At 38.3% G+C, this 22,058-nt stretch overlaps 1 protein-coding gene across 3 annotated transcripts in view; it reads right to left on the bottom strand.

Moving 5' to 3' along the window:
• The window catches only part of ZDHHC20 (zDHHC palmitoyltransferase 20), a 48,855-nt gene that overhangs the window by 11,292 nt on the left and 15,505 nt on the right, over nt 1-22,058 (bottom strand). For 2 of the 3 annotated variants that reach the window (XM_082043164.1, XM_082043165.1), the window contains exons 2-8: nt 19,465-19,491; nt 15,012-15,106; nt 11,336-11,456; nt 9,908-9,977; nt 8,725-8,757; nt 7,817-7,937; nt 1,257-1,389 (exon numbers count right to left, since the gene is read on the bottom strand). In XM_082043164.1, the coding sequence (XP_081899290.1) occupies nt 1,257-1,389; nt 7,817-7,937; nt 8,725-8,757; nt 9,908-9,977; nt 11,336-11,456; nt 15,012-15,106; nt 19,465-19,491 (600 nt within the window). Of the gene's footprint in view, nt 1-1,256; nt 1,390-7,816; nt 7,938-8,724; nt 8,758-9,907; nt 9,978-11,335; nt 11,457-15,011; nt 15,107-19,464; nt 19,492-20,075; nt 20,258-22,058 lie in introns of those variants that run through there. The other variant, XM_082043166.1, reaches the window with a different exon arrangement.

Below are 22,058 nucleotides of genomic sequence, written 5' to 3'. Positions count from 1 at the left end.
GAAGCCTTTGAGCAGAACCCTTCCTCTTCTACAAGCCACTCACCACAGGCTCTGCTGGACCTAAATCCATACAGGTCACTCTTTCACTTCTGTCAAGGTCTGAAGTTGAATCAAGAGCATCCCATGGTCTCAGAGGAAGTTAAGATCTATTACATTGGAAACAACAGACACACCACAAACTATAGAAAATCACCAGAATTTTTTTAGTCAGTCAGGTTACACCCTTGGCCAGGAACCAAAAGGACTCATTGATCTCCCCATACCAACAGCTTGTCTTTTTAAAGTCACGATCCAGAAAGTGAGTAAAGTACTGACTGTGTTGCCAGTTATGACCACTGACTTTTGGGCAAAGAACATGCTGAAATTTTCTTCAAAGCTAAAAGAGAGACTGTGAATATTCATTAGCTGTAGATATGTTACAAGAAAAAGGACTCAATCCTCCTGTCAAGCAATCAAAGAAATTCCTTTTCCTTCATAAAAAATTCTAGCAACCTGAAAACGATTTCACTTTCAATCAACTCACTTGAGGATAGAAAATTAACATTCACTGAAAGGTATAAGATCTTGACTTATTCAGTTGTGGAAATACCCAACCATCTCCTGTTCCCCTGACCCTGCAAAAAAACCACTTTCAAAAATGCTTTAGCAAGAACTTCAGATATTTTAACTTATGCACATAACTTGCTTATGCTGGTCAATGCCATTCAAAACCTTTAGGCATAGAAATTATGGGAATCTCTTATTATTTAGGAAACATGCATCAGTGTTTAAATTTTTACTGCACTGCTTTCACAAGCCATGTCCTAATAGTGAGGTCCATTTTATTTCACAGAATTTAAGAATTCTCTTTTGGATCTGGTTCAAAATGTAGTATGTTCATATACAGTAGAGAATTCAGTTTGGTTGGGGCCACCCAGCTACTCGAAGTATTATAACAGGGTTACTAGCACATAGCAATTATGTTACACACTTAACACTATATAAAAGCACAACAAAAATGCACAGTGCCACAAAAATGCAAACAAAAGAAAGTAACATTCATCATGAATCCACATGCTTGGCTCCAGCAGAGAACCCCTACACATGCTTCATTTTCCAGTATGCTTCACCTTTAATTACTTTCATCAAATATGCTCCATATTGCACAATGTTTAAAAATTCCATTGATATGTGATGGCATATCCTGTAGGCCTCACATTCTCATTGACCTGTTGGTTTTCTGGACAAGGTACAGTTCCACATTTCAATTAACTAACCTATGGTTGATCTGTTTTTGCCAACCAGCCAGCAGTGGTAGCTGAAGAGTGACAGTATGCTGATGAAGAACATGGCTGCCACAAAGAAAAGGAACAGCACATGGAATTTTGCATGGGTATCTGGCAATTCATTCTGAGGAGAAAGAGAGAAAGAGATTAATACATTAACACTTTTTAGCAACTAATACAGTATTATTGTTAAACATTTCCTGCCACACCCATTCTGCTATAGGTCTTCCATCTCGCTTTTCACAAAGTGAAAAAAGCACAACCCTGACTTTCCTTCTCTGACATGTTAAACTGGCGTGTGGCAGCTGATGGGCACCCTTTACATCTGAGTTCAGTAGCATGTTCATCTGTTTGATAGCACTGTGTATAACCAAGGGTTAGTTTTTTTAAGTGCACGGTAGGGGGCAAATAAAAAAATTTCCAATGCTAAAAAATGTTAAATGTGCAGCCACACCCAAAGAGACATGGGGAAAACATGTCCAAAATCACCTTCTTTGAAGGGAAGAAAATACAACAAAAACTTCCAAACCTTTTCCTGGCAAGTAATAATACTGAACAACTTCTGAACCAGTCTAAGGAACGTGAAAGGGAAATGGCTGTCATACTGTGCTTCCAAGACCAAATGACTCTTAGACAAGACCTGGGACAGATCTTCAGGTTTTTATGATCTTTAAGGTTTAGCCAACAACCACTATGTACCTAGCAAACCAAATTTGCCATGCCTGACCAGGCAGAAGTGATTCACCAGAAGACCTACATGAAACACAACAATTTCAGTACAACCACCATAAAGAAAAAACACCCTCCCACCCATATCAGATAGTTGATTCCACCCCCAACCCCAACTATTTTTAGGCTTGCACTTTCAGGAAGCCAGCAGGATTTGTAACAATACTATTCTAGTTCTATATCCTCAAAATCACAGTATTTTTAAGTTGACCTTTAACAGCACTATGAAAGCAGAGAGGCTATTTTTATTTAGCTGTTCAGTCAGCATTGTTGCCATTACTTTTTCCATCAGGTCATCCACTATACCCACTTATCTAAGGCTGATTTTTTTTTTTTTTAAACACATTTCATTTAAGATCAAGTGCACATAGGTGTATCTATATCCCTGTACACTGTCAATATTTATAGGCAACATATTACAAGTCTCCTTCCTTCCGTGATGGTGCAAATAACTACCATGAATGACTGGATTAGAAAAACTATAGAAGGAACAGTACTTAAGTAATTACAGCAATATTGGATTTTACCTTTGGACAATTCTCTGCAGCTTTCCTGCGGCAAAGCTTTGCGCAAACAGAGACAATTTATTAAACACTAGTATTATGTTAAGATGAAGTGTTTGAAAACAGCACAGGCTTTGTTAAGAAATGGTCGGTGTGCACACGTGTCCTCGGACACACCGTGTTCCAATCCCCACCAGCAGCCTGAGCCCCCGTTCTCCAAGAGAACAGAGGGGAGGGTGCACAAGAGCACCCTCCTGACTGCCAAGGCATGGAATTTTCTACCGAAGCATGGAAGTGTTGCTGTTCAGATTGTGGCTGCATCACTTTCAAGTGGTTCTTCAGCTTGAACAGCATGACTATACCAGGTGCATTCCTTGCTAGTTGTCTGCATCACAAGTAAGATTTGAATATGACTAAACCATTCGTAAAGGCCTGAAAAGCTTAGAGTACTCTTGAGGCAGAAAGCAATGGTTTATAAATTACAAAATCTTTGTGACTTAAAAATGTATCTATTAGACATAGTTTCAGTCAAAACCATTAAAAAAATTGCCATTCTTTACAAAATTTTGTTTAAAAAGAGAAGCCGTAACATGTCAGTACAGTTGTTCTTCTTCCCGATATCCTTCAATATGGAGATTTGTTTGTGGGATGTATCTTTAGCATAACATCTGAAATGGAACCAATACTTAAGAAAATAAGGCAAGAAACATGAAAGCTTAGTGCAAATTAACTCTTAAATCCCCAACTCTATACCCAAAGAGTGCTATTAGCAGTCTTGGCTAAAACGCTAAACACATCTGTTGTACGCAAAATGTATGGCTTTTAAGTCACATTAATCTGTGCAAAAAGCCTAAGGAAAGCCCAAGCTTCTACCCTGGAGTCAGGCAGATAGAGCATTTTCAAAACTGCTGGAGTAACCAAATGATAGAGTCCAGCTCCCTGAGCTGCCATCTAAGTTGAGTTTCCTTATTTACTACCTTTTATTTTGATGCAGTTTTGCTTAGACAATTTGTGCAACAGTCCATCTCTTCCCTGCTGTAGGGATGTGATGTGTTTTGTGATCCCTTGAAATCAAAGCAAAGTACACACTCCAATCGCTACTTATTCCTAAGCTTCATGTTAAAGCTATGATGACTTTAGCTTAGATCACACTGCAGTGCTCCCCAGTTTCCTAATTAATTTTTGTAACTTCTATTTCTACACCTCTTTTGGAGTTGCATATTTAACAAAATAGTTTTCTATAAAGAATTCTCAGGCCAGTTGATTTTGAATCTCAAAAGAGCAGTAGAAGCTTAGCCTTTGTGTTTTCTCTGGGCCAGAAAATAGAAGTTTATTTCAGTTGCATCTTCCTAAAACAGTAACTCTATAACCTGGATAAAGATTTTTTGAATTATGCACAAATAGTCTGCAGTATCCCCAAGAAGCATCTACCTCTTCCGACTACCTAATTTCAGCCACTGGTTTAAAGTTCTTGAATGACAGTTGCATCTTTCAGAAAAGGCCAATTCCTTCCTGGAGAGAAGCACGCAGGCTTTGAGTGCACATAACAAGCCTATTTGCAGTTGTGTTCTAGCAGCAGTCCACATGCCACAGCATGTGAAAAGAGAATGCAACTTCAGACATTAGTTATTTAAAATCATTATGCTCAGTAGCAGCAGAGAAGCAGAGGCTTGCAGGTGAGGGAGCTGCAGAGCTTGCAGGGGGAAGCAACTTGCACAATAAAATTCAGGCTACTTAGCACACGTAATAGACTAAAGCCAGCCACTATTCTAAAGAGTCCTCTACAAACTCCTTCCCAAGCATAAAGACATTTGACCATTTATTAGGTCACAAAAAAACCCAAACCCACAACAAAAATGTGTTGTCAGAGCTTGACTTGTTACTAACTTTCTATTACCTAGGTCTATCTTAAATCTAGGAAAAAACCTCAGAAGATCTGGTATATATACTTATATAATGAGTTCTACCTAAGGAGCTGGAATTGCTGTTTTCTTTTTGTTAATACAACCAAAGTTTTGCAGAAACGTGTGTGATCTGCCCAGAACACATATCACATCCTTATATAAGCTATACTTAGGATTGCCAAAATAATTTGGAGGACAATGAAAGACACTGAAAACAGCTGGAAAATATACAGGTTTCAAGGGGGAGTGAGTACTACCATGCACTGTGTAAACAAGGCATCAAGAACTGGGCGTTCAGCCAGTGTTGGTGTTTGTGTCAAATACATTTGGTTAAACTGAGGTTTTATCTGCTCAACTTTAGTAATTTCCTGGGTAGAAATAAAAATTTCATGAGTATATGAAAAGTAGTTATGAACATAAAAGAAGAGAGTAATTCACATTCCCTTGATCTACAAAACAGATTTTAACATCTGCATCAGTGTGTAAGCCTGTGGTAAACATTTACAGCTGGTGTGGCACCACTGTATGAACAGTATCAAGATCTTTCTTCAGCACTTCTGCAGAGCATGAAAGATGGTACGTAAAAGTTTTGCATGTGCAAGTGGGAAACACAAAGACTTTTTTCAACAGAGGAGTTAGGTAGGTGTGCCTGTCTCACAATGCTTGCAAGTGTCTGCATATGTGTGTCACGTCTCCTTGCAAGTACTACCAACAGTGCACAACAATGGGTTGCTAAAATTTGTGCAGTTCGCACAGTGAACTTCACCACCTCATTATTACAAGTTCTGAAGCGACCACGGCTACACTCCCCAAGAAGCAGTTCATTGTCCACCCAAACACTGGATATATACAGCAGTTTGTTGCACACCTCCCTGAAAAACCTCTATGAGGAAGCAAAAAAGAAACACTACCTTTTGAAGGTATACTATAACATTTCTGATAGTCAAGCTTTGAGGGGAAAAATCATCTTGAGAGCTTCAGCAGAAAATGTCAGAACAGTAATCTGTCTGATGCTGTAGCAGACAAAGCTGAGTGTTAGCAATGTAGTGAAGCAGCCTACAGACAGCGCCTGTCAGCAGCACTCTGCTCTGGATACAGATGTACAGAGAAGCTTCCAGTACTCTATTCTGCAGCCAACAGCACTTGCCTAAAGGTTACATACTAGAGACATACTAAACATTACAAGCCTACATAATACTACATTTTGCAAGCCTACTCCCTTTTTACAAGGAGTCACGTGGGAAAGACAACGGGTAATGGGTACAAGTAACTCCTGGGGAGATTCTGACTGGACACAGGAGGAAACTTTTCATTATGAGAACTATCAGCCATTGGAATAATTCCCCAGGGAAGTGGAGGATTCCCCAACACTGGACACTTTTAAAATTCAGCTGAACAGGGTGCTGGGCCACCTTGTCTAGACCGTGCTTTTGACAAGAAAGCTTGGGCCAGATGATCCTTAAGGTCCCTTCTGACCTGGTATTCTATGATTATGGTGCTGCCACCTGGAAGTCTACTTTAATCAGGCTATTGTAAAATCAGAGGAGTATTAGCTTTGTGGAATGTGTGATTTAACACGAGTAAAGTGAGTCAGAGACCTACTCTAATGATGACCTACTCTAATGATGACCTACTCTAATGATATGATCACGGCACCACCACTTCACTTGGAAGTAACTTGAAATTAAAGCAACAAATGCAAGCACACAACTAGGTTGTCTATTGTCATATTTCAGGAGTAGCCCATTCTTGCAGGAAGCATTTTAAACAACTAAATAATAATAAAAAACTCCCTCTGAAGTTTACTTCCTCTGCTCAAGCATCCACTTCAATATTGTGTCCGATGGGCTTTGGAAGAGCCTTGAAGCAAATGCTGGTATTAAACATTTGTTGCAGTCAGATGTCCTGTGGACTTTTGTTGCACTAACACTTACAAAGTGAGGTGACAAAGCAAATTCATTTTTTTGCTCAAGCACTGACTGGAAATATGTAAGAGCACATCTACAGTTTCATTAGAAATTGCATATCAAGCACTGGAAAGCAGACAAGCAGATGTCTGGGAGCAGCACATTCACAAATAAAAAATTTAACTATTTACAGTCAAGCAAGACTGAACAGCAGAATCAGACCATTTCATTTAAAATATCTGTCAAGCCACAGCTATGACTGATAAATACATTTATGGCTTTCATCTCACACAGTACTGATAGCTCAATTCCCATGTAGTTCCTTGTTCTTCAGTCACAGGCTGCTATACAGAAGTGACAGACTAAGAGAAACACAGTACTTTGGCAGATCAGACCCACAGGCTTAGATGTTTGCACCATTTACCTTACCTGTCTAATGCCAACTGTCTCAAAGTACAACTATTCTGAATTCATGATCAAGCTTCTCCTATCCTGACATGGCAACATCTTTTTGCTCCAATAAAGATTACTTCTACAGCTACGGATAACAACTGTTTTTCCCAGTTACTGTGACAGCATCTAGCATCTAAGAAATACATGCTGTTATTTACTTATGTGAGGGAGCGCCTTCCACTCACAGTGATTTTTCCCATGATAGTTAATGGAAACTGATTAAGGGAATCCTGACGCTGCTCTTCTGCCTCAAGACAGGAAGGCACAGTACAAGGTTTTGGAGATAAAGGGGACTGACTCAGTTCAGCTCGGATTGTGACTCGAACAAAACTGATAGGAGGAATGTAACACTGATGTAGAAGGATAGTTGCCCTTCACATAAATGTTATTCAATCTATTTGACAACTGGTAACAGTTGCAAGTAAATCGTACATCATTAACACTGTACATATTTTAGCATTCTACCCATATCAGTTCAATAAAAGCCACTAGTATGAAGTTCAGACATGCCTATGTAAGGACTCCAAAACAGAGCTTGGTCAGTTCCCAAGAAATTAATCTGCTTTATCTGGTAGCAGACTATCCATAGACAAGTCTAGGAAGATGCAAAACTGTTATGTGTATTTCACATTTGTTGTTATTTTTATATATATGTGTGTGTTTATATCTAGATATATATCTAGATATATAAGCACACAAGTATATATATATATATGTAATTGCTTGATAGAGCCAGTTCTTTCTATATCTACATTATCCATATTCAATAGTCTCAAAAAAAACCTGAGCTGTGCTGCCCGATTTTGATAGAATAGAGAAATTGCACAGTATCCTCATTGGAACTTCTTCCCCCAATTACTCATCCTGGGCAGGGTAATACATTTAATTTGTTAATATTCGGAAGGTTCTCCTGCTTCAGTCACTTCGATTGATGCTGTTAATGGTAATGAACTATGGGACAGAGTAAATGGTGAGTGACAACATGCTGATGCAGTCTCCATTACCACATGCGGGATTAAACAAACGAACAACAACAAAAAAGCCTTAGAACTTACTGTCCAAAACTTTATGAAGTACTGCAAGACTGTAGCAGCAACAAACAGACAGTACAGTAAGGAATACATTAAAAACAGGAGGAAGAATTTGTAGTTAGAAAATCCCACACAATTATTCACCCTAGAAGGAGGGGAAAAAGAAAGAGGTTACTATGCTATACAAAAAAATAAAATAACAAACAATATATTCAGTTTTTGCAGAGCATAACATGTGTATGATGTCAGTGGTATGTCCGAAACAGTCTGGCACTAGTGCTTCAGAAGCATTTTAAGCTACCATTTTGAATGAAGCCTCTTTCCTCAGGCCAAATGATCAGGGCCCCCACAAAGTTCTACCAGACAGGACATGAGCTGGCAAAGCGTATGATATGTACAGGCTGCATAGGAAGTGTCTCACACACGATGAACTAAGTGCAGTCATCGTGGAAGATAATAGGAGCCTCTCCATCAATTTCAGTGGATGTTGCTTTGGTTACAAAATCACCTTCAAGTGATACTGATAACAGTATTTTTATAGTGACAGCAGATAATATTTTTACCAACTACCAGTGAATACAAACTACAGAAGAGTAACTGGCTGAGTGAGTCTTACGTATCATCTAGAATCGAGAACCGATTGTCACAATGTAGTGGGAGTCTCCTCTCCTGGTAACAATACCAAACTAATCAAAATAAATGCCATTTCTCATGGGTCTCGTTAATGCCAGGGCTTCGCTATGTAACAAGAAACAGTATGATTTGGGCCTACAACTCTATATTGCAACACACATTAGAAACACAATTTATTTTCAAATATTAAAGCCTCACAAAATTCTGTGAAAATCAAGTTTTACTTCAAGGGTGCATTTCTGAAGCAGCATCTAATTCATCATGTAGGATCTAATACATATTTTTTTAAATAAACTTACCATGGACAGTGGTGGTCCATTTTTAATACGCATCTGAAAGAGACAATTCCCAGTAAGCTAAAGCAAAAAAAAGCCCACCAAGTTTTCTTTCTAAGACACATACTTTAGCTTCCACAGTTTTTTTATTTTTGAAGTATTTTGCCCCACTGTATCTTTTCCAAGTCTTTCTCAGTCATGCCAATTCTCAGTATTATAGCAACCATCCTTTCACTCAAAAGAACCAAGTGAGATTCAGAACAGTTATGAAGAGAGTCTCTTAAATTAACATGCTGAGCAACACCATGTAATAGTTCATTAAGCCACACTAGTATCACTGTGCGCATTGAGAGAAAACAAATCCAAAGGATCCTTCCAAGTTGTGTGGATAAGGTATGTTAGCCTGGCATTCACTTCAACTAAGTCCACCTCAGGGCTACTTTTGCTACTTTTTTTTGTTTGCTGCTTGCTTCTTTGTTTTCTAACACTAATTGAGGAAAAGGTGGTTGAAGAGTCCACATGCCATTTTCATCCAGTTTTAGTATCAAGACAGATACTAGATATTTCAGATACACATTCACTTTATTTGGTAATAAGTTTGATTTTAACCAAAAGATGTGTATTGGGTTCTTCAGTTAACTAGATTTCCTCAGGCTCAGACTACTTAAGTCCCACTCATAGCCTCAGTCTTCAGTGACCTTACAGACTTCTCTGATGATCCAGAATGAGGCTGGGGAATAGCAGTGATACCTTTAAAATGGTTTAGACATGTAATTCCACTGCCAATGTTTGAGACAAGATTTTTTTTTTTTTAATTTTAAAAGATTAGTAACATACACCTGTTTCAAGGCTGCAGAAGCAAGACACAATGAAAGAGTTTTAAAACGAGCATTTGCAGGTATCTCAGAACTGCCTGAATCACTGATTTTTATTTATTTTTTTTTTTTCAATATAAGCACTGTTTTACAAAGCTGCAAGCAGCTTTCCTAAAAAGTTCTGCCACTTTGGACAATGGGGCTGCAATAAAAATATTGCACCAACATGAGGAACTTTGCTTTTTCACAAAATTCAGGTACTAAGGGTCTGAGAGAGTAACAAATAATAAAATGTGCCGTTACACGAGAACTGACACACTGAAGACATGAGCACACTAAAGTGATGATCACAGGAGAAAGAAAAATCCATCATTTCAGATGCAGTAACTTACATGTCACATGCAGAGCAGTGGTGGCAGCGGTCAGGTTTGATCAGCTGGCATCGATCACAGTATCTGATTGCTGCATTCAAGTGGCAAGGGTCAAGTCATTAGAATTCATTTGACTTTACAATGGCTTTCCACCTTAACATGAACTGAATCCTAAAGAGCTTCCCACCCTCCCAGCCACCCCTGTTCTCACAGATCTTCATGTGCCTACTCTCACATGATATGTACTTTTGATTTTTTTAAGAAATGTAACATATGGAAGTATTTAAAACACTTTCATCTCTTACTACTATATTGAGTTCACTTCCATTTACTCTTCCCATCCTTCATCCCCAGGCACTGATCCCCTACCACTTGCTTTCCTTCACCTCTGGACAGGGTACTCAGGCAATCCATCGTGAAACTACGTTCTTTCAGCAAGCCAGCTTTCTGTATCGACTTTCTCTGTCCTCTTCAGCAAACAGCGATCTAGCAGACTGCTTGGTAAATCAGCTCTTCCTCATCTTTCCCAGATATTTTTAAACAAGCCTTCAGGCTCTTCTCAATGGGAATAAGAAACCAGTGCAGGGAGTTAGAAAGGAGGAAAGCCAACACATACAGCTACGCAGAACTGCTGAGAGCTGGCAAGAGCCTCCCACACCTCTCCAGGAATTTAAGAGTGGGATTCCCTGAAAGAGAGGTTTGTATGCAAAAAAGCCAGGTGTCCTTAGATTTTGTTTGGAAAGTCACAGTAAAGCTTGGTAACAGTTACTGTGAGAAGTTCATGGTTTTGGAAAACTCTCCAGCATTCCTAGTTTCAAGAAAGAGGAGCAGTTTTATATGCATTTAAAAGCTCAGGGTTTTTAAGAATATAAATATGTATAAGACAGCAGTTTCACAGATCATTCATATATAAGTTGGAATAAAAATGCCTATATGTATTAAAGGCAAATACAGAAATAGCCCATAACTAGCTTTGTACTGAATTATAGATGGGAATGAAACATTTATTCGTTCTTAAATTCCAGTCTTAAGTACGATGTTTCTCCTCTTGCTAAACTCATACAGCTCAGAAAAATAAGTTTAAAGGGGATATAAACGATTATAAAATAAAGTTAAAAGTTTTGTTTTCTCTCTTTCGAGCTGTATTAGCTATATTTCTTTGCTATGTTTATTTTTTGTAGCCACAATTGGAGATAAATGTTGTCATCCATCTGCTTGCTAGAAGAGGACTTTTTTTTTTTAAAATCCAAATACTGGCTACAAGTGCAGATTCCCAGACAAAGGACTCCAGTTTCTCTTGGGGGAAAAAACCCAGCCCAAACAAGTAACACAACAAGGTCATGGCCTTTGCAATATGTGCTTAGTAGATTGTTCATTCAGTGACATCGAATGAATTTCACTGAATTAAACTGGCAGCTTTAGGAGCGCAGAATTATATTTATCTCTCACCTCTCGATGCTGTTGTCGTATAGATAGGCAAGTCTTTAGCAGCTCTTCTCAAAATCTCCTGCTGGGATTCTGGTCTCTCTTCTTTTTCATACTGTTCCTTGTCAGCTTTTGACAAGCAGAACTAGGAGGGAGGGGGAAAATTAAATTAAGGGAAGAGATTAGTTATTATTTGTTGTCCTAAGTCAAGGTCCAAGGAAAAGACCCTAAGTATCCTAATCCTATGTCTTTGGACAACCCCAACTCAAAAAACTCCACATAAAGGAAAACGAATGCTACAGGAATTACAGGAGATCCTTAAAACTCCATGATGGTCCTGGCCATATTTTAAAGAAAATAATCTTTATCTCTGTTCCATTATCTATGGCATTTTCCCTTCAACACAAAGGAAGCCAGTGCCTCAGGGAAGTTTTAAGAAGATGCAACCTTTCCTTTAATGCCTGATAAGTGTAAATTTAAGTGATCTGGGAACAAGAGGAAGGTGCAACAGTCCTTCGCTGCTACAGGGCACTGAAGTTCTCCTGTCCCACTTCCTCTCTGGCTTAGAGAGGAGTCCAAGCCAGGGAGGGGGAGAAGTGAAGAGGGGGGTTTTCAGGCTTCTGCACAGAAGCTGAAAGAGTTTAACTGGAATTTTACTTGGGAATAGTCAGCACTAGTCTCAAAATCAACGAGCTGTATTGAAAGCAACTTCAGCAAAGCCTGATCAGTTCAGAGAGAGTTACAATGCCAAGTAAAGCATGAGGAGCATTCCTGTTAAAGCTTTACCAGAAGAACCTGGAGACCTTTTTACTTACTCAGGAAACAATTAGTTTGATATTCACTGAAATTATGAGCTCTACCATTAAGCCCCACAAAACCCAGTGTGCTGACAAGGCCCTGCACAGTTGGGGCTGAACTCGCTATTTCCTTTGGTTTTCTTCTGTTCTGAAATACTTTTAGACTTGGAGCTTCCCATATAGACTACAAGAGCCCTTTTTATGAGCACACATAGACAAAGAATTCATAGTAGTGAGTGGAAAATGTTCTGTGTGCAACTGGAACAAAAAATGGCTTAGTGTGGTTTAATATGACCATATTTTCCTACCAAGAACATGTATATGATTAGCTCACATGGATTTTCCTCTCATCCTGTACTTTCCCCTCTGTTGGATTACGGTCAGTTGGCAAGCAACAATGAAGACTCCACTTACAGAAAGGAGGAAGCAGTAAGACATTGCTGCAATTTCTCTGTGTTATTTCCTAAGACAGAATGCAAATTAGCTGCCTAATATCTCTCAGAATCTAGTTGTCTCCTATTACATATAGAATCATCCCAGTTATTGAGCCTACCCATCACAATCCTCTATTAAATAATCAGAAACTAGGATCAGTCTCTGTGAAGAGTGAAATTAAAGTTTAATATTTCAGTCATCACCAAGAATTTGACTTCACTTTTTAATATCCGTCTCTAAGCTAGATATTTACTCAAATATGAAAAACCTTCGATGTGAGCATCTCCAGTTAAGACAGATATGAAACATCATGCCAGCAAACAGCAGTGCAATGTGCCTTCCTTCCTATTGCCCTAGTGAGTCTCCTAGGTGACAAGATGCCTGTCTCCATGACCTGCAATCAAGCAGAAGTTGCATTAAACATGAAATACTACTTCCAGATGCCATTTCTATGGCAAACCATTAATGCACAGAAAGGGAACTAAACTCCAAGATTTAAAACTTTTTTAATTTGTCCAAGTAACATCATCATATTACTCCAAAAAATCCTGGATAGGATTTTATTTTTCCAAAGAGCTATATTTCTGTTCCGATTTCAGAAATCAATAGGGCCATGGGACCACAGTCTCTTTGGACAATGGCAGGATATGTTCAAAGCCATCAAAAGTTGGCTGTTACCACACAGCCAACAGAATTTCCAATGAGGTTCCGGCAGTTCTTATTGAAAACAGAAAGAGTCCCTTTGTTTCCTTCCTCCTTCTGGATCTTGTATAATGTTGATTGTTCTTTCTTATGACAAATGTAAAGGGATTACACTAAGACAACAGCAGCTGCAGAATCTTATTTTAGTTCAATAGTAAGATCACAGGATGCTATTTGTTTTGCAAGAATGGCGAATTTGAATGACTAAAAATATATACATTTACACTCTTCATACAATGGGGAGATTCTGAAGTCAGGTTTTGTTTTTAAGTAAAACCAGCATAACATACTCACTGGCACATAAACAGAACGGACTTGCCCAGAGAGAGAAAAAGTGGTGGTAGGTTTTGTGTTCAGCTGGCTTTTACGTGTTTTTCGGTTTTGTGTTGGTTTTTTGGTTTGTTTTTTTTTTGTTTGTTTGTTTTTGTGTGTTTTTTAATGTGTTTTTTTTTTTTTTCCTTTCATTCTCTTTCTTTTGTTTTTAAAGCTAGCTGCACAAGAAAACTGTATTAAATCTGTTCTATCCCCCCACTTGCTACAGGAAATATTAATGACATGCCATATGCCCAAACCATCCTTTTCACTCACTGAATATTAAAAGCTTGCTATGACATTACTGTAACTACAAGATAAGTAGTCAGAAGTTTTCTATTATTGAAAATCCAAGCAGACGGTAAAAGTTACTAGGCATTAGCATTATGAAAAGCTCTAGTTCATATAGTTTTACAAAACCTGGAATAACAGGGTTCCAGTCACATTTCAATGAACTAACCTGCTTTATCATTTTCCTATGGAACTATCCCAGATAAAGTCAAAACAAACCACCCGGAAGACAAATCCCTTTTAATGTTTAGGTTTAACTATTCAAGACTAATCTTTTTGCTTAACTAAACAGCAGAATAGTCTTTAGCCTTTTCTACTTTATATTCTGTAACTTTCTAAGATACAGATCTCTAAGCCATAATTAAGCACTGCAGAGCAGTGTTTTCTTTTCCTTAGAAGCATGGTTTTAACTCTTTCCAAAAACATTTAAGGTTGACATTAGCATTGCAAGTCAGTCTTGCCAAAAATAAACTCCCATAGAGCAACCAAAATCTCAAGCAGTTTAGCCAATTTAAAAGCTTTATAAAACCAAGGAAGGGAATAATTTTAAATTTGGTGCCAGAATGTAATCCTTACATACACTCGCACGAGAGAAAATAGGAAACAAGGTAAACCATCTCAGGCTTATTGCAATTAACACTTCTTTTTCAAAACAAAACTTCTTAGAGTCACCATGCACTCTTTTGCCATTATGTAAAGCTCCTTTATGTATTTATTTCTCAATTGTCACTAAACCTTAACCCTTGACTTTTTACTAAGTGGTTCAGTCCTCCATGTTATGAGTATACATTGAACTACTACTTTTTCTTACTCAAAGGCCAAAACTGCCCAAAATGGAAATATAAAAAGGTTGTCACTGTATTTATACCTTTTAAAAATTCCAGGTTTCAAGCAAGCTAATTCATAGCAAACCACTGTACATGGCTGTCAAACTTCTGACGAATTAAAAGCACACTTCATATAAGGAAATGTCATTACACAAAGTATACACTATTTTAACAGCAATTTAATAATTTTCATTCACGATACACTGTCATGCTGTTCTATTTTAGACAATGAGAAGGGGAAGGTGAATCATGCGGCACTGCAAACAAGTTTCATCACTGCAAACATTTCAGCTATTTATGAAAAAGGCATTGACATTTTTCTAATTTTATATTTACCTCCTTAGAGGGGGATGCAGGAGATGTGAAAATTGTCTTCCAATAGGACCATACAAACATGACAAATGACAGATGAAAAACCACAAGGTAGACAACTGCAATAAAATACAAATAAGAGCTGGGTGAATATACCTGAAAAGAACAAGAAATAAAATCCCTCATCTTTGATGAGGGCTAAACTACTGCACTACAAATCACCTCATAAAATTAAGTTATGTAAAACCCCCTTGCCCTGGCTAGACTTCGCAGACTAGAAGCATTCACTATGAAAAAACAAACCCAATCAAATTGCCAAATGTGATGGTTGCTATTCCTCAAAAAAAAAAAAAAAAAAAAAAGGTGGTGTTTTTTTTTTTTTGTACAATTCCAAAAAGGCTTTGAAGGAAAAAAACCAATCACCTAACCAACAAAAACCCCAACAGAACTGAACACAGATTCACATGTGACGTGTAAGTGACTGTGTATAATGAAGATGCTACAATTCCATTCTAGATTATAGTATCATATTTGAGAACTGACCTACAGAATTCCATTTAATTTCTACTTCTAATAGAAACAGCACAGTATTGTGCCATTGCAGAAGACACTGGTCATTAGTGACAGTAAAACCTCCAAACCAGGGGTTTGGAGAGGACTGCACTCCCAGATGAGAGCTGTCTGCAAGTTAAAAATTGTCTGGTTGTTTTCTTTCAAAACATCACAGGAATATAATCTGGAAGAGCTGTGCTATTATAGACACAGTGGCAACAACATGTAGGTGGCTTTAGCAGGAGCTCAATCAATTTGTGAATGGATCTGTGTGATACGGTTGCCTTAAAGACCAGAGACCCAGACCTTATGACCCAGGAAGCTTCTTCCAATCTTCTTTCCTCTAACTGTTTATTTTACCACTTGTCAAGAGGAAACAGATCAGTTGTGCCAGAACAACAAGCCCCAGAAAAGAAGTCACACTAAATATTTACATTATCTTCACTTATATTATCTTCAGTTGCAGGAAGAAGGAAACTTGACCTACTTTCCCGTGCACATGAAGAGAGTCCTTTAGGAAGCTGTACAACATGCTGCATGGATGGTTCGGGAGCTTCCAACAGCTCTGAAAATGCATATGCACAGTTGCAAAAGACATGATCCTAAATAATCACCTTTCAGGATTTTCACTGCTTGTTACAGTAAAAACCCAAACCAACTGTATTTGAGCTTTCTTCAGAGAACTATGCTTTTTACCTTTGCATCCGACTTCTCTAACCTTACAGACAGATTGGGTAAATTCTCAGCTGTGGAACTGACTGAAAATGCAAAGCAGCAAAATGTTTTTTTAAAGTCATCCTAAAATTGTCATCCTGACAGGAGAGAACTTGTGTATCACTCTACTAGGCACTGTATAATTAGAAATTATCTTTTATTAAAAACATACTATACGCATCCAAACATAATGTGGTTAAGCAATTAAAGCATGAGAAAATGGTTTGGAATAATGGACACAAAATTGGAGTGGAATCAGCTGCACAGATCAGAGCTTTGGGGAAGAAGAGGGTGAGAGGAGTTGAAAGAAAATGAGATCCAGGGAAGGGCAAGGCACAGCAAAACTAACACAGTAAACAGTTCTATTCTGTCCATAAAAATCACCCCCAGAACTCAAATTCTTTTGAAGGATTATTTTTAGTGCACACACAATACTTCAAAGAGCAGAACCTCAAAGTCTTGTCACAGGCTGTAAGTGACCCAACACCACACAGAACAACAGGCACCAAGGCTGGCTGCAGCAAGGATACAGGTCTGTGCCGGTGCTACCAGTATCTACTAGAAAGAGGCAGCTGTTAAAGTGTATTGCACTTCTGCAATAATTGTGATCTTGCAATCTGTCACCTCATTAAAAGCCAAGGGCCTGTGTTCCACAGCCCAGCTGGGGCAACTCAAGGAAGAGCAAGACTCTTCCAGCTGTTCCAGTGACGGGCACCTCTCAGTCTAGAGGAGGAAGAGCCTGCAGCCGGCAGTCCGTAACCCGCCCTGCACAGAATAAATCCTTGCTTTTTTTCCCCACTCCTGTGCTGCCATTCCTACTGCAATTACAGGTATCTCTCCTGTCAGTGCTCCCCAGGAAATGAGAGGGAGGGAACAGAACATTTTTGATGGCTTTACCTCAGCAGTCCATCTACCCACTGTTTTAGGCAGCAGTATCTCCTCTGCAGACTGCTCCCTGAAGCATCTTGCATCAGTTTCCAGTACAAATATATACCAGCTTCATTCCCATTCGTCTCTTTTTCTTTTAATTACAAGCTAGATGTAAAATATGTCAAAAATCTCAAACCCTAATATCTGCCAGTTTAGCCAGGCTCAAAGTCATGAGGAAGTCCTGGCTAAGCTAAGGGAATCCAGGATTCTTGATGCCACACTGTGACCCAGTGAAGTCACTTCTCTTTAAAGGCACTGATGCATATTAGACCATAATTTATACCCTCAGGAGGACAATGTCTTAAGACATGCTCTTAGGAGGGTTTAGCATATTTAAAGAGGATGCTAAGATTTGCCCTTAACATACTTTTCTGAATCATTCTTAACACTTCTAAAACGGAGTCAGACTACAGAGAGGTAATAATCTACAACAGAAGTATATTATATTGTTAGGAGAGATTCAGAGTTGACTTTATTCCCATCTCCTAATGGATATAAATCTAGACAAGAATATGAAATTACAAAGAAATAATTAGCCTTAATGGGGTGAAGAAATCACCACTAATTTAATCAAGTTATAATTAAATACTGGATCAAAAGGATTTCAACACTGTACACTGAAATATGGAGCAAAATATATTTAGTAAGATGCACATTACTGATTTACATACCAATGTTACTGGTACTTTGGCCTTGTGACTCTTCCGATGTTATTTCCTGGATATCGTGAATTAGCTTATAAGAACTTCATAAAAACTTATGACAGCTTTCATTTCAAATAAAAAAAAAGACTTCACGTCTCATTTTAAGATCAACCTCCATGGTAAAGAAACTCATGTATGCAGAATGCCTGTGACATAATTTAGAATTGAAGGTGCAAAAAGTGTGCAGGTGACAGCTATTAAAAGACTAACAGTCAGGTTCCAATGATGCTGTCAGTCTCATTAATTAATCAAGCATTTTCTCCTCTGGTAGATTTAAGAGCACCTGATTCAGTCAGACAGGCACCACATTGGCATTAAAGCCAGAGATGTGACAGGGATCATTACTCTGCTGGCTTCCTTAGCTAAGCCATGGATTTTGCCTTTCCGGTAGAAACTAGAAAATATAACTTGTTCATATACAGGTCAACGGTAAAACACAGCAAGTAGCAATCCGCAGAATTTTGTGGAGTCTAGGTAAAGCCCAGCCGTGCACTGTGGTGTAAAAACACCAGGTTAAGACACAGCTCCCATCTTGAAAGGCTTACAGCTTATTTTGGAGGTTTTCCTACAATTTCACCTCTTCATAAGAAGATGAAAGACAACAGATCCAGTCAAGGTTCCTTCCTTTCATAGCGTTCTCCTGGATGTTCCCCCAAAAGAGAAAAGCTCTAATTTCTATGCCCTTTTGCAAAAATATTAAAGAGAGAAGAGCCTCTTTCTTACCCATGATCTCATGCTCTGAAGACAGCCCTCTGTGCACAGTCAAACTACAAATCTATGCTTAATCTACTGCTCATGTCCCCCCCAATAAGCTGAAATAACTCCCAAACAAATACCCCAGTAAACACTTGTATTTTTACAGGAAAAAAAAAAGTCTTACAAAAAACCTCTGTATTTTTAACTCCCGAAACTGAATCATCCTCTAGGCTAGTTTTTGTTCACAATTAAAAGAAGCAGAAGAACAAGAACACTGGATTTTTTTTGTCAGTTTGTGTCTCTGTAAGTACTACTCACTATGATATATACTCGTCAAAGCCAATAAGAAGACAAGCAAAGTTTGTCAAAACAAGGCCTTGACAACTTGACCTGGAAAATTAAAATTATAATGTGCAGCCACCTTTGAAATGGTTGTATTTTGCACAGTTCTAACCAGTCCTAAAGAACAGAGTTCTGAAGAATTTGGTAAGCTTTTTGGAAAATGGAAAGCAGCAAACCAACAATTCTTCCTCTTCCAAAAGTCTTTCAGGTCACAGGGTGCGTTCAACAATAAAAAGAAATTGGATTTGTGGATCTGCTGCAGTTACTTCTCTCTTCTCCTTTTTCTGTTCTTAGAAGGTACTCATCTAAAAATATTTGCAAACCTAAATCATAGTTGCATTACTTACAGGTCTTGTCATTATCCCAAGCTTGTGACACTAGAAGCTAAACAAACTCAACCTCGCAATATTTACCTTGTTTCTTAGCACTAATCTACTCATTACACAGAGCTTACACATAAAGGAGTACATTTAAATTCAACATCCCTTAAGACTTGTGTGCAACAAAACTATTCACATCTTAAAAAAAAAAAAAATTACCTTTTTCTGCAGTTGAAGAAATAGTAACTGGAAGAGAAAAAAAAAGAGATATATGGTAAGTAAATCCATAGTGAATCAAATGTTTGGCTGTAAGTCAGATATATGAGACAGTTGACTTGTTCCAAAATGCACTTCAGGTGATAGTAGAGCCTCCCTAACCTGCTCTGGGTTACAACAGTAGTTCATATTCCTCCTGCCAGCCCTTGAGGCTTGGTGAGTCAGTGGAGGAGCTGAGGAGATCCGGTTCCAAGTGAGCACACTCCTTTCCACAGACATTAATTAGATCATAGTTTATGGATGTTCTCTTTCAGATATGCACCTAGCAAAGTTTTCTGAGGCATGTAAACAATTAGGCCAACAGGTGTACCACTGGAAAGCAGAAAATGAAATAAAGTTCTTACAGAAGACCCTGTGAAACTGTGTTACATGTAACCTACTTCCCTTTTGTTTTTTTTTTTCCCCCACCACTTCTCTCTTCCTGTCACATGCTATTTTTGACTTATTTTCCCTGATGTGAATTCTTCAGGCATAGTTAAAACCTCTCCACTTCCTTCTCTCCTATGTCCTCATCTCCTTTTAGCCCAACCGCAAATTCTGTTGTTCAAATCTACCTCATATACTGCCTGACTAGTACATCCTCCTGCCTCCAGGCTTCTCCAAAACCTTCGCACGTCACTCATCAGTTCAGGTAAGATGCTGAACAGGGAGCTGCTGTACTTCTTGGGTCGCTCTGTTCATGTCACTCCTCTTCCTTAGAAGCTGAACTCCTGAAATTCTACAAGGAAATGATATTTTCCCAACTCTTCATCTTATACAGCAAATTTAACCTTCTGGACATCAGCATGAGCAAAAGGTTAAGAGAGCACACCCTCCTACTGCAGTTCACCCCACTCCACATTGCCTCCTCTCACTCAGCTCTGACATTTCTACAGCCTGTCTCTCTCTGCCAGCTCAAAGGATTTTTTTCCTGATGCATACCAGAATCTTAAATCTGCAAGGCTCCCTTCTGAAGGGTTACTTTGGTCACAGAAGTGGCATGTGGCTCACTTGACTGCAGATATCTATAGTAGGAGGGTTTGCAACTATATTATGCAACCATGCCTCTTTTTATAGTCAACAAGAAATGCAATGAGGTGGTATCTCAATGTACAGATGACATATTTTTATGCAGATTTTTTTTTTTCTCTCTCCCCCTCCCCTTTCTTTAAAATATACACTTGGCACCCTTTTTCCATCCATGGAAGCCTCTAATAAGTTAATGGAAAAGGTTCCAGTTCCTTCCACATAAAGAATAAATAAATTGCCATTTAGAATAAACAAGGCTGGCTTCAAACTAAAGGAGGTCAGCCCTAAAGAATACCTTAATTTCACATTAGTTATGCATACTTGCACATCCTCCTCCCAGGTTCCTGTCTGAAACAGAGACACAATCCACACAGGAAAGCAGACCTGAAGCACACAATTACCTGCAAAGCCTGCATGTGAGTATAAGAACAGGTCCAGCTGTGCCACGATACAACCCCAGTAGTGTTTAAATGCATGCTACAGTAGTCGCATTGTTTTTAAAGCAAATCCTATGAGTGTTTTAGCATGAAATTTTAATGTGTTATTTCTCTAGTTAAAACTCTTCAACAACACAAGGAGAAGATAAAATCATTTAAAATGTGAAAATTACAACAAGCCTGCTGAGCAGGGTTGTTTGCTCAATTAAAAAAAAATACTTAAAGTACTTCAGCTGAAGTATTGTCTTTGGCTTCTCATGTGTCTTAAGTAAAGACCTTTGCACACAGCTGGACAAACATGTATTTCCCTAGACAGGAAACACAAAAGAGTTCTTAATTATCCTCTAACAGGTTGGGAGAACATCATCCTCTATAAAACTACAGGAAAATTTTTGTAAGCACTCCTGCTTAAAGAGTTCCATGATTTGTAGCATCATTTCTGCTCTTGGTACAAAACAAAATTGTGAGCCAAATTTGATATATGAATACTCAAAATAATGAACAGTCTTTACATGCAGGAAAAAAAAGCTAAAGATTATATCACGTGTGAAACGTCATCAAAAAGATCCCTAAATAAACCTAATAAAAAATAATTAAAGCTTCACAGCACCAAAAGATAATATTCTCTTTCATACCTAAGTCTCTTAGGTCAGAATGAAGTTATTACACTGTGCAGAACAATTTTAGTTTGGCAAATTCCTGCAGGTAAAAGTCAGCACTTAAACACCTGTGATTTTCATCCTGTCTTATCATCCTGAGATTAATTAAAAATAAAATATGGCCAATTCCCTTCTGCCTCCGAAGCCCATGCAAGTTAAGTGTTCTGTTTCTAGCCTTTTCATGGTTGTTATTTCCATTGTCAGATAGATTAAATAACAATCCTACTACTTGTCCAAATTCACTCAGCAAATGACAAATCAACACTTTTACAGGATTTTTATACTACTAAGAGAAGCCTTCCTTTAAATAAGTTAACATTTAATCTTGACATAAATCAGACCTTTAAGTATTTGCCAGGCTGGCAACGTAACAAGCAGCTTTATACCATCAAGAAATCAATTCTAGCTTTTGAACTCTGGTTCAGGGAAAAAA

Source organism: Streptopelia decaocto, assembly GCF_964273445.1.
Source record: "Streptopelia decaocto genome assembly, chromosome: 1".
Classification (NCBI taxonomy): domain Eukaryota; kingdom Metazoa; phylum Chordata; class Aves; order Columbiformes; family Columbidae; genus Streptopelia; species Streptopelia decaocto.
This window is presented reverse-complemented; position numbering and strand designations above follow the sequence as displayed.